At 36.8% G+C, this 13,975-nt stretch overlaps 1 protein-coding gene across 3 annotated transcripts in view; it reads left to right on the top strand.

The window, feature by feature from the left end:
- CSMD1 (CUB and Sushi multiple domains 1) overlaps positions 1-13,975 on the top strand; it is a 994,481-nt gene that overhangs the window by 654,039 nt on the left and 326,467 nt on the right. For all 3 annotated transcript variants that reach the window (XM_048936946.1, XM_048936944.1, XM_048936947.1), the window contains one exon: positions 8,446-8,523. In XM_048936946.1, the coding sequence (XP_048792903.1) occupies positions 8,446-8,523 (78 nt within the window). The remainder of the gene's footprint in view (positions 1-8,445; positions 8,524-13,975) is intronic.

Genomic DNA, 13,975 nt, shown 5'->3' with positions numbered 1-13,975 from the left:
CATCTACCCTGGCCTTGAAAGCCTCCAGGGTAGGAGCATCCACAACCCCTCTGGGCAACGTGTTCCAGTGTCTCACTATCCTCACAGTAAATAATTTATTGTGAATATATAGTCTAAATCTCCCCTCTTCCAGTTTAATGCCATTTCCCCTTATCCTGTTGATACACACGTTATAAGAAATCCCTACCCAGCTTTACTGTATGCCCCCTTCAGACACTGGGATGCTGCTAGAAGGTCCCCCTGGAGCCTTCTCTTTTCCAGCTCTCTCAGCCTGTTCTTGTAGTGGAGGTACTTCAGCTCTCTGATCATCTTCATGACCTTCCTTTCAACCTGCTCCTACAGCTTAATGTCCTTGTTTTGAGGGCCTCATAACTGGACGCAGTACTCCAGGTGGGGTCTCATGAGAGCAGAGTAGAGGGATAGAATGGCCTCCCTTGATCTGCTGGTCACTCTTCTCTTGGTGCAGCCCAGGATATGGTTGGTCTTCTGGGCTGCAAGTGCACATTAATGGTTCATGTTGAGTCTTTAATCAACCAGCACCTCCAAATCCTACTCCTCAGGGCTGCTCTCTTTTGCCCACCCTGCATTTGTGCTTGGGATTGCCCCAGCCCAGGTGCAGGACCTTGCTCTTGCAGACCAGCTACATCTATCCTTTCCTCAGAACTCTATCCCAAAACTGTGGATGGATCTTATTGGGTCCCATGAACTTCTTTAGATTGTCTTAAACTTACAGTGGGCAGTTCTTGTCTTTGCTTTCTGCTGCTTGGGTAGTACAGCAAAAGCCCTTCCAGTGAAGATTAAGGCAAAGAAGTCTCTGAGTAATGACTTATAGCTAAAGTCATTTGAATGGCATTATCAGTCATTGCTGAAATAACACAAAGAAAATCTGTGACATTACTCGCTTTTGGAATGCTTCTGTTGATATATTGAATGAAGAGATATTTGACAAGAAGAAATGCTTATCTATAAAGAGAAAAAGCTTTAGCATTTTACAGCTGTGCTTGTAAAATGGTAAGGAAGAATATATGCTGTATGTTAATAAAAGAACAAAACAAACTTTTCAAAGCTTGCTCTGTCACACTGGTAAATCGACAAAGACTTGCTCTAAAGAATTGAGAATGTTGATTTGGCTTCTCATAACAAGACTCAACAGAGTTTTTTCCCCTGACTTGAAGAGTTGTGTGATGCTACTGTAAGGAGAAAAGCCTGGTAAAAATACATAAACAAAAAAAAGAAAACACCACACCATAGTCTCTAAAAAATAAAGCTAAATCAATGCAATGTGAATGGGAGGACTGACTATGGCTCTTTTTTTTTCTCCTCATTCTCATAAATACTGAATTTTCAGAAAGAACTCATGGTGTGACAGACAATAATGAAGCAGAATAAATTCTAGAGATAGTTCACAATCAATTTACATGTCGCACAAGATTTTGAGTGATAAAGAAATACTTGATCTATAAGCAGACTGGAGAGAGAATACCGAAACTGCCAACAGTGTGAATTACAGATCATTTCCTCCAAGCTAAAAAATTGTAGTATCCTGTAATCACAGGTTTAGAGGAGAATCCAGAAAGAATAAGGCACTAGAACAGGGCAAACAGAGCACTTGATAAGAATCTGCAGTCCAACCTGAACTAAGATGGTGCTGTGTTTCAGAAGAGGGTGTATTCAACTTTAAGAAAATCAGAAAAATAAAGCTGAAAAGAAATCAAATTTAAAAATCTTGAAATATGCACTATACTGAGGTAAATTTGCTAATTCTCTCTAGGAATAACCCTATGAATGTTATTTCCGTTATTTTGGAGGTCTTAAGTGTTACCTGGGGCAGGTACTTGTAAGTCTCAATTTCTGTTTATTCATATGAGATTTCTTACTTAAAATGAATCCTACCTTCCCTGAACACAGAGAACTATTTAGATACATTCTGTATAGTGTTAGTGGGCTTGTTGATAGTAAGGAAAAGCTTCACCTAGTGATCATTAGGAACTGTTCACCTTTGAAGAACTGCATTTCTACTGCAGTGAAAGGTTGCCAAGACCTGAACTCAGCAGAGCAGCAGAAGAAGCAGCTTGAGTAAGTGCTAGTAGATGATGTCAGAATATTTTAGGTCTGAGAGCCAACTTTTGAGGCCTTGCAGGTCATCTCATACAGGAAGAAAACCTGGCAATATAACCAAGTATTTGGGTAACTGGAGAAAAACAGTGTTTCATCAAAGATGCATTCAAAGACTATTACAAAGAATGTGCTAAGAACAAGCAGCAAACATTACATTTTTTTGGTTGCAGAATCCTACCCTACAGTATCCTACATATTCTCAGGCTATAGCTGTAGTAGATCTCAATAGAGGTAAATTGAATCAAGCACAATATTATGTTAGCTGACTGCATGCTTCTAGAATTTCATTTGACTTTGATGTGACCTGTGTACTGCACTCTATATATCTTTTTTCTCTCATGCGGTAAAATATAGTAATCAATCAGTTTCATACTCTCAAAATCATAGTAACACCCTCCACGATCTGAGAAAATGCATTTTCCTCTTCATTTTTTTTTTTTTTATTTTTTATTTTTTTAATGCTTAAAGTGGATCACAGCTCATCAAAACCATCTCTGGGTGAAATTATTCCTCAGTTATGCCCTGCAGATAGACATCTGTGTTTTATATCATCTTCACTTCCAGTTCATTTTTTCGTATTTGTTTCCTTACAAATTTTCATCTTGCCTTTCCAAAACCTTGTGTGTCAGAGACAAGGTATCCAATTAAAAACAAACAAACAAACAAGAAAACAATATAAAGGTACTACAACCTAGAACTATTAAAAAAAAATAAAAAAGAGCTTAACAGTGGAAGAAGTTGGGTTTGGAAGATGACTGCTTCCTAGCTTCATATTATTTGCATAAATAATTACCAGTTAATTACTATCAGAAAAAGAAAACAATGCTTCAAGGAAGTTGCCAAACTGAGTCGTACTGATGATATAGCCCATGGGTGCCTCCAACAGGAGTTGCTTGTCTTGAACTCATTGATTCAGCAGCAGAGGCTGTTAAACTTCAGAATCTTCTTTTTGCAAACAGATCTTGAAGAGGGTCAGGAATCACTTGGAAACTGCTCTAGATTCTGTTGGGAACACAATGGAAATGACAATATTTGCTGGGAATATTTTGTTTCAAAATATCATTTGTACTCAAAGCTCTTTTGAGTTTACTTGCTTTGATGCTATTTCTTGATTTATCCAGTTTTGAGAGGAATGTTTTATTAGAGAGATGTCTTCGATTAATTGAAGTTTACTTTATTTTCTAGTTAGCTTTACCATTAAATATTTAATTATGGATATGTAGAAACTACATGTAAATATCCACTGTATTTTTTAATGGATTATGTATTTTATTATTTCTTTTAATTTTTACTTATAATTTTCTGTGGGTTAGCACACATTTGTACCATATAAAAACATATTAGAAACTTTTCCTTGTAGTCCCAGCAGGCAGCATTCTCTGAGAAAACTGAAATGATTTCTTACATCTCAGAGAATGTGTGCTGCCAGTATTGTAGGCCCTCTCTCAATGTATTTTCAAATATAGCATCAGATAAGATTGAATTACTCCATAGAATGCAAGACCATAATAAACCACAGAAATAAGTCATTCATTAATAAAAATTATAGAAAATTAAATGTATTCCCTTGAAATTGTACTTGCATATTTTAAAGTATTTTTGTTAGATTACAAGTTCCATTCAAAAGCACCTTCCAGAGAAAAAAAAAAAAAAGTAAATCCATTGAATCTTCAACACTAGGCTTTGTGTGTGTTTCAGATAGGTTATCACTGTTTTCAAGTTTTGGTAGATTTGGAAAGAATTAAAAGGAAAGTGTCATTAGAGATTAAGGTATAAATTATTGATATCACTCTTGAAAATATATTAATTCTCCCAAAGTAAAAAATTCACTTGGAGTGCTTCTAGAACTGCTTACATACCCATAGTCTGATTCTCTATAACTTTGTACTTTGTATAGTTATTTGCATGTGTGAAAAATATGTAGATAAGTGTATATATATTAGAAAATGCACATGTGCAGAGCATATTTGAAAGACTGACTGCACGTGCTTTTATTTATTCATATGTAATTGTTAAAAAAACCCACACTGTTTAAAGCTATAATAAATAATCAAGCAATCAGATTTAATATTCTTGAACAAATTATAGAGCAATGTGGAGTATACCTGAGATTGGAAGGGCATTTTACAAATAACCATCCTAGGAAACAAAACAGTGGGGAAAAAAAGAAAACAAACCACAACATTTAAAAGCAGTTGTTGTATGAATTGTAGGAAACCATCCTTGCTGTAATGAGCTGCTGTGTATAATATGCTTCCACAAAAGTAAGAGCAGTAGAGCAATTGCTTTGTGCATTAGTCACTCTTGGAGAGGAATGTAAGCAGAACAAAATGAAGAATATTTTCTTGCTCACTTATAAAGATGTAGAAATCTAAAGAAATCATAGTGTTCTGAAGTGCCTTATGGCTCTAGAAAGTAAAGCTAGTACAACCAATGACTTACAATCAGTGACATTTTCAGTGTCAAGAATAACAAATTCAAGGGTCATTTATTTTGGTGTACTTAAAGTGCATTCTATCTAGAAATTCACGCTAGAAGTATATAACTTTTAAAATATTTTTATCTTTCCAGTTCTTTGAGCCACAGAAAAAGCTTAACTATACATAACTTGGAATGAGTCAGTGTTCATTCATTTCAATGGCAGAATGACAGCGGGTCTCAAATGTATAAAAACCCTTTTACTCAATTATTTTAATATAAATTTGTGAATATTTGCATTTTAGTTTTGTGGAAGTACTTTTCATAAACAACAAATATGTATGCAGTATATGCTCTATGCTCTAACCATACAAATATGTACAGAAATTTCTTTCACTGGACGTAACCATTTTCTTATATCCTCAAAATGCTAAGGACTGTCCATCTAATGTCCCATAGCTAGTTTTATTTTTGTACCTCAATTATTTTCCTCCTTATTGTAGATAAAGTTTAAATTTTTCTCATTGGTTCATTCTTCCTTATAATGTGTTTCTACTATATTGTCATAATGTGTTCAGCAAGGTAATTGTGCTTAGAGTAAAATGTATTTTCTTCATGCAGGTTCAAATATATTAGAAACTAAGAGTTTCATAATAATCATATAGGTTTAAAAAGAGATTTACAACTTCTACAATTTACTTTTAACATTCACAATCCATTCAAAGAATATTGGGCATATATTCTTTTCATGTCTAATATAGCTATGGCATATTAGCACAAGGAATATCACAAATAAATTACAGTAGCCTGAGAAGACTGTCTTCAGCTTCATGTTGAGTTCTGCTATCTTCTTTAAATGGGTTTACCATCTTCTAGGGAGTCTTGAATTTAAGATTCAAACAAAAAGGTGAGCTAAGTTAACTCAGTTAGTTTAACTGAATGTTTAAGAGATGACTGCAGAAAGCTATGCAAATTTATAAAAAGTAATCATTTGAGGGCTTCATATTTGACATTAACTTAAACCTGTTCCTCTTTTTGTGCTAATAAGTAGCAAATTATATTCAAAATCAGGAAAACCTTTTTAAACAAAAAGCAATCAGGAAGTAGAAAAGAAATATTTCAGAAATGATACTGAAATTGGATTTAAATGGTTCCAAAAAATGCAATTGAGAGTGTTGCTTCAATGTTATGGAAGACTGAGCTTCCCTCAAATCTCAATTTCTCTTTTCAGTGATTGATGAGTGTATATTTTACATATTATATTACCTTAATTCTATTTAAAAATATACTATTCAAAGTCCACGTGCAAAAACAAACACAAGAAGTATGGTATTTATGTCTCAAGCTATCTCATTTAACCTTCTGGATTCCTGCATCTGACAGATACATTTGTCTGTTTAAGTCCTCCAGATATAAAAGATTGTCATCTAATATTACTGTCTACAATAGAGGGATCTAGCTTGAATAAGTGGTATATGTTTCTGTTACATTTCATGGAGATGAAAAGGCATCTTCAGGGGATGATTCATTGTGCCTGTCTTATAAGGAGATGAATTGCCCCCTTGAGGTAGCTATTTCTTTTCATAAAGCATACATTTTAGATCACTGATCTTAAGTACTGTAAATCCCTTATCTAATGTTCTTTCAGAAATATAGAATGCCTTTTTATTGATATGAAAAATCTCCAGGAGTGGAAAGTGCAGAACTTGTTTTAATGCTCAACTGTCCTAATAGTGAAAAAGTTTTCTTAAGTCACAACTCCTCTTGTTTTAATTTAGCCATCTGTCCGCTGTATTTCAAACTAAAGCCAATGGATGTCATTTATCCCCATTCCTGGGAAGCATATTTCAAGTATGTTTAAATAATGCCATCAAGACAGAACTTCCATATGAAACAGAATGAGTGTTGGCCCTTTCATCCTAAAGTAGGGTCACAGAACAAAGAGAAAGTGGAGAATAGGGTGTTTTTTCTATGTCTGCTGTCTAATGAGTTAGTGGTTTTACTAGTCATACATGGACTTAAGCAATTTGGATTTTTAATTCTCAAAGAATAGCTCTCGTGTTTTACATGAGACAGATAGTAATAAAATGTGACCATAACCCAGCTATTATGTTAAAACAGTTAAACATGGAAAATATTAAACAGTCTGGTTTTGCAACCTAAGAGAACAGAACATAAAGCAGGTCCTGAGGGAAATTTTAGCATCTAAATTCTAGAAAATAATCCTAGTAAATTCTAGAAAGAAAACCATACACTTACAGAAGCTCTTGGGCATATCAGCTTTACTGCGTGTATAAATATCTCAGTATAATGTGTCTTAAAAAAAAAAGAGCATGCTTCTATCAAATCCATTTTATCCCATGTTGCTACAGTTGTCTTTCTATCATTTTTCATAATTTCAACATCTGTTTTTCAGAATTAGACTTGGAAATTTCTGCATTGTGTAACATTTTGCGATGTACATAGCACAGAAAATATGTTCTGCATTGTTTGCTCAGTTTCAGGGCTCAAGAAAAGCCTACTGAACTCTGAGGTTGCACAAGCTGCCAAAATACAGTACAGAAAAAGAAAACAAAATAAATAAAAAAAAAAACTTCACACAAAACCCCACAAAATAATCACACTTCTGATGTAATATATGAAGACTTCTCCTGTTATATAACGTTCCAGAAATATTTGCATACAGATTAATACATGCTATAGCAAATATAAATTTTGTCCCCTACATAGATAAAAAAAAAGTATAACATAATTTGCTGTATTAATTTTTATAGTTATTTTGTATCTGTATGGTACACAGTACAAATCCCATTTTTAAAATGTTTCAGTTTATTTTTGTTTATATTTGTATCTAGGATAAATGTGTGAATTCTAAGATCATAAACTACTGCCAATTCTAGAAGTTATCTAATATGAATTGGGAAAGGACTACTTGTTATTTTTTTTGTAACTGACAGGCATGCATTGTGATGTTACCTTTAGAGGCTTATACACACTGAAAGTCAGTCACTATCTACTTTGCTTTGAATTTTCCAGGACTGGTGCATATTTCTTTTCTATGTATCTGATTTTATTTTCAATTGCCTCAGAACTAATGATTTTCCTGTGAATGTGCTCTCTTCCCTAGCATACAAATTCAGATTCAGTCTCACACTTTTCCTTGGCATGTAGCTGCACAAATTTCATCTCTTCCTCCTCCTCCTCCTCTGCTTCTGATCCTTCCTATCATGTCCTACCATCCTATTAGGGATAACTGGGGAGTTTATCATACATTCAGCTGTCTAAATAGAGAAAACAGTTAAAAACTGTAATGCATCTGTCCTTTCTCTCAAAACTTGACTCCTCGAGAGCTCTTTTTCTAATTTATTTTAAATTTTCCTGTAGATTCAGAAGTGTTTAGTTGATCCAAACTGTAAATACTGTAATTGTGTAACTTCAACCATTTCAGGAGACAGAATTAAAAATACATTTACTGCTGAAGAATGAATCAGATGAAAATAATTACGTGACTTTCTTAATGATAGCTAGTGGTCTTTGGATATCTGCATATAATGTACTGTACATTCCAAATACATTTTAAAAATGTTAAAGATTTGCCATGTGCAGTGGCAAACATTGCTATTTCATAAATGTAAGTAGGACAGATTTTTCTTCTCTTTGATCTTAAGGGCACTCGAATGCAAAATATTGTAAAACCTGATAATGTCTCTTAAAAACAAAATATTGCAGAATATAATTAATATTTGTATTTTTGTAAAAGCGCATTTGGATTATCAAAGAAAGTGCAGTTATTTCAATCTGTTTTATGGATTGCATTTTTGTTATTGCAATATCTGATTTGACTGTCGCATTTCCTTTCTACAAGATTTAATAATATATTATTTTCTTTCTCTTTGTTTGTTTTGTCAGTGAAAAAAGCAATTGAACTGAAATCAAGAGGAGTCAAGATGTTGCCCAGCAAAGACAGTAATCACAAAAATTCTGTCTGTAAGTTGTTTCTATCATTATCTTTAGTCTGAACATATATTTTTAGAGCTCTAATGAATATACAGAAAGAGAAACATTGAGAAGCTGTAGTCATAAAATGGTTGTTTAGTTATCAAATGTCAATGAATTTAGAACTCTGCTGATAATACGAAGGATGTAGAATGCAGAATATCACATTGTAATGCCAGAAAAAAATAAAAAGAATATGTAAAATAAAAATCCTTTTAATGTTTTGGAATATTTAGAATGTAGAGATTCAGAAGACAAATTAGCTGTCCAGGAAGAACAGTGCCATACTGACTTTGTTAGATCAGTACAGTGAGGCCATGAAATCACCATAGCATTTTATAGATTGAGGATTGCACATAACTTTCTTCTCCTCAGTTAGTGTCACAGATCTAATTCTTCCCCTTCCTTATCACACTGTATGCCCTAGTGACTGCCTCTTGATAGTCCTGTGATGCAGCACAGCAGTGTTTAAGAACTGCTGCAATTCTTAGCTTCTCAAGGGGATGGAAATCACAGCATCACCTTCCCTTCACTGTATGCTTAGTGCACTCTGGAATGACATCTATTTAGTACATTTCTGAACCACTTTCCCCATATGTAGTGTGAGGATAAAAACAAGAAGTTATCAGTAAGATAGTGAGGCTATTTTTGTATATATGTTGTATTTTCCCTGAATGACTAACATTCTGACAAGAGTCTTGAGAGCTATTTCTCCATTAATCAGGACAGTCTTGAAAAAAGAAAGAAAAAAAAAAAAAAGATATATTTTTTATATTTTGGAAAGCAGAGAGTCCCTTTGCCTAAAAAAAGCCGGAGGGTAAGCACCCAAAACTAATTAATAAGTGCTTGTATAATGACTAAAACATATTTGAATAAGTTGATTCTTTTTGTAATAACATTCAGCTCAATGGAGTGAAACTCAGGCAATATTTGCCTCATTGCATGCTGCAATGAGATTCTGCAAGTACAGAGAGAATGAGTGTCTTGAAAGGTAATGTCTAGGGGATACAATTTGGTCTCTGTGTTTCTGAAGTGCACTATTTAATGCAAAATGAGTGTATTGGTATGCTCAAGGGAACAAAAGAGGCATGATATTTTTCTGCTTTAAATATTGCACATTGATGGTGTGGCATTCCAAACTTTCTGTGCAAGGTGTAGCAGAAAAAGTTATTATTTCTCTTTGGTGTTTGTATCTGAGTGATGATTTCATTATTTATAAGTTATTTTCAGGAGCTGTATGATCTCTACTTACACTCACAATACATGCTGTCAGACACTGTTTAATTATTGGAAATGGAAGTAAGGCTGTGGAAAAAATGTTATAAGGCAGTTTGCTGTTGACTTCAACTATAATGTCCTTTGTTTTTATTTCTTTGTGTTTTGATTTCTGAAGCTTTAAATCATGTCTGACTTTTCTACATGAGTGTCAGTTTATTATTAGTTTCATGTACATAAAACAAACAAAAATGATTAAATTAAAATACAAATAGTTGGATTCAGATATATTTTTTGTGCTCCACGTGATTCAAGCCCTTAGTTTTTAACTATTTTTCTTATTAAAAATCATGTAGATGGAAAAGGTAATTAGGAATTCAACTATGAATTCCTATTTAACAATGGATATTTCCATTTGATTCTAATGAGCAGATTTCTAGAAAAGTAAATTAAAGACTACCTGTCTCCCCCCAAACTTGCCCAGTTTCCTGAATGCTTTATTTCAGCATTACATTATGTGTCATTCCCTAGGAAAACAAAATGGATTTTCCTTTTTTTTTCCTTTTTTTTTTGCTTTTTTTTTTTTTCCCTTCTTTACACTGTAAGGAAACAGAAGTGAGGCAGGTGTATTTGAATAATGATTAATTTATGCAAAGAAATTGGAAAGATATTTGAAGTAAAATATTGTCCCAGTTCACCAGTGAACAGGCCCACTGGGGGCTTAAGTACACTAGACAAATTTCTGGAACAGTTAACTGCAAGAAAGTAAATGCAGTAAAAAGTAAATGGGCAGCTTTGATAGATTCTTTCTCACAGTTGTTTCTCATTAGTACTTAGGCTGTCACAAACACTGACCAAATCCAATTCATTTGGTCATCTAAACTGGTCTCTCAAGAGGAGCAATAAGAGAGTTCTAGTTTACAAATCTGTGTAGAGGAAGCAAATTATTTTCTGTCTGGTTTACCATTGATCTGTTTAGTTGTAGTCTTAGCCTACTCACTTTTGTTTCCTTACTTATCATTCTTATGTATATGGATAATATTCTCTAAGGAAATACTTCATCCATCCTGTCACTCATTTGTATTCTAAAACAGAATAACCCCACAGGCTATCTCCTTAATGATTGCAGACTTTTCCTAAAACTACTCTGACTATAGCTGGCATTGTAACTGACTGGATGAAAAATATAAATCTGATGTTAGCTCTTGTGTCAATATGTTTTCATGGCAATATTTCTGTCCAGCAACTCTGTCAGAGGTTATTTATTACCTCTAGACATCTGAGCACTAGAACAACAGTAGAAGGATTTTACAGGGGGCATCCTGTGCATGCAGAAAGAAAAGCCTTCATAAAGTAGGGGGTTGAGTGTACTCTCAGTAAGTTTGCAGATGACACCGAACTGGGAGGAGTGTCAGTCTGCCTGAGGATAGGGAGGCCCTTCAGAGGGACCTGGATAAGGTGGATCATTGGGCTGAGGTGAATGGGATGAGGTTCAACAAGGCAAACGCCGGGTCCTACACTTTGGCCACAATAACCCCATGCAGTGCTATAGGCTTGGTGATGAGTGGCTGGATGACTGTGAAGAGGAAAGGGACTCCTTCTTAAGGGTAAAGCCTGTACGCACCTCAAGATGGAAATGTTAAAGGTGCAAGAACAGGCTGTCCCTGAGTGCTGTAAGGAGAGTCGTAGGGGTAGGTAACCGGTGTGGATGAGCCAGGAACTACTGTTTAGACTCAGGGAGAAAAAGAGAGTGTATGTCCTCTGGAAGAAGGGACAGGCTACCTGGGGACATTACAAGGAAGTAGCTAAGATATGCAGGGAGGAAGTTACTAAGGCAAAAGCCCAACTTGAATTCAGATTGGCCACTGCAGTAAAAGACAATAAAAAATCCTTTTATAAATATATCAACAGCAAAAGAAGAACCAAGGATAATTCTCATCCTATACTTGATGCAGCAGGGAATGTGGCCACTGAGGACAAGGAGAAGGCTTAGATCCTCAATGCCTTCTTTACATCAGTTTTTAGTAGCCAGACCAGTTATCCTCTGGGCATTCTATGCCCTGATCAGGAAGTCTGGGATGCTACTCAGAATATACCCCCAGCGATTCAGGTGGAGTCAGAGAGCTCCTCCTCCATCTGGACTGTCACAAGTCCATGGGACTGGATGGGCTATACCCTTGGGTGCTCAGGGAGCTATCAGGGGTGATTGCCAAGCTGCTCTCGTCCATCTGTCAGCACTCCTGGTTAACTGGAGAGGTTCCAGAGGATTGGAGGCTTGCTGATGTGACTCCCATCTTCAAGAAGGACCGTAAGGAGGATCCTTGGAACTATAGGCCTGTTAGCCTGACCTCGGTACTGAGGAAAGTAATGGAGCAAATCATCTTGAGTGAGATCGCACAGCATGTGCATGGTGCCCAGGGGATCAGGCCCAGCCAACACAGGTTCATGAAAGGTAGGTTGTGCTTGACCAACCTCATCTCCTTCTGTGACTGGGTGACCAGGCTGGTAGATGAGGGAGGGGCTGTTGATGTAGTCTACCATGACTTCAGCAAAGTCTTTGACATAGTCTCTCACAGGCTTCTTCTGGGGAAACTGGCTGCCCATGGCCTGTACAGGTTTACACTCCTTTGGGTAAGAAACTGGCTAGAGGGCTGTGCCCAATGGGTAGTGGTAAGTGGAGTAAAGTCCAGCTGGTGACCCGTTTCAAGTGGTGTCCCCCAGGGGCTGGTACTGAGGCCTATCTTGTTTAGTATCTTTATTAATGACCTAGATGAGGGGATTGAGTGCACCCTCAGTAAGTTTGCAGATGACACCAAGTTGGAAGATGGTGTTGATCTGCCTGAGGGTAGGGAGGCCTTTCAGAGGGATCTCGATAAGCTGGATTGCTGGGCTGAGGTGAATGGGATGAGGTTCAACAGGGCCAAGTGTTGGGTCCTGCACTTTGGCCACAACAACCCCATGCAGCGTTATAGGCTTGGGGATGAGTGGCTGGATGACTGTGAAGAGGAAACGGACCTGGAGGTGTTGGTTGATGCTCAGCTGAACATGAGCCAACAGTGTGCCCAGGTGGCCAAGAGGGCCAACAACATCCTGGCCTGCATTAGAAATAGTGTGGCCAGCCGGAGCAGGGAGGTGATCATCCCCCTGTACTCAGCACTGGTGAGAACACGCCTCGAGTACTGTGTTCAGTTTTGGGCCCTTTGCTACAGGAAAGACATCAAGGCCCTGGAACATGTACAGAGAGAAGCAACAAAACTGATGAAGGGAGCACAAGTCTTAGGAGGAGTGGCTGAAGGAGCTGGGATTGTTTAGTCTGGAGAAGCGAATGCTCAGGGGAGACCTCATTTCATTCTACTTCTTGAAGAGAGGTTGTGATGAGGAGAGGTTTGGCCTCTTCTCTGAGGCAACAAACAGGACCCTAGGTAACCTGAGGCCACAAGTTGTACCAGAGGAGGTTAGATTAGATGTAAGGAAAAACTTTTTCTGTCAGAGAGTGGTCAGACACTGGGATAGCCTGCCCAGGGAGGTGGTGGAGTTGCTGTCCCTGGGAGTGTTCAAGAGACTTCTGGATGAGGAGTTGCGAAGTTAAGTAGCTTGTGATAGCAGTGGTGATAGGAGGATGGTTGGAGTAAGTGATCTTGTAGGTCCTTTCTATTCTATGATTTTAAGTAGGTCTTGAGGACAAACCATAGGTAGCCACAGTCTTTAGAAAAGGTTTATTTTCTAGGCAATCCTGAAGTTTATCTTTCTGCAGTTTCTGTTGATCATTCCATGTACAAAGAAGCAAGTACAGGTTTTTCTTTCTTCAAGACACCAGCTTACAGAATATTTAGACCTCGGGGCTGTAACTGCTGACTTGCAGCCCTGTACCTTTGTGACTCTTTGGCCCTGTCCAGCCTGCAGCAGCTCAGGAACAGTGCACAGGAAAGGTTTGGACAAAAGGCCCAGTAGCCCCTGATGTGACAAGAAGTGCCTGGGATAGCTGATTTCCTGAGTTAGCTTTGTCAAAATGCAAGGTAGACTGTTGCATTGCCTCCTACAGTAGACACTGGCTCAAGCTGTAGAGCACAGTAAATTGCAGGGAATGTTCACAGTCTGGAAAGCAATGAAGGTGAACAAACGAAATCTGAGTGATTATTTAAAAATATTTTTCATGTTGTGCCATGTTAATGGTTCATATTGAATATTATTTGAAAATATTTCAGAATAGCAAAAAAGTACACTTAAA

The sequence above is a fragment of the Lagopus muta genome, chromosome 2, assembly GCF_023343835.1.
Source record: "Lagopus muta isolate bLagMut1 chromosome 2, bLagMut1 primary, whole genome shotgun sequence".
NCBI classification, from domain to species: Eukaryota; Metazoa; Chordata; class Aves; order Galliformes; family Phasianidae; genus Lagopus; species Lagopus muta.
This window is presented reverse-complemented; position numbering and strand designations above follow the sequence as displayed.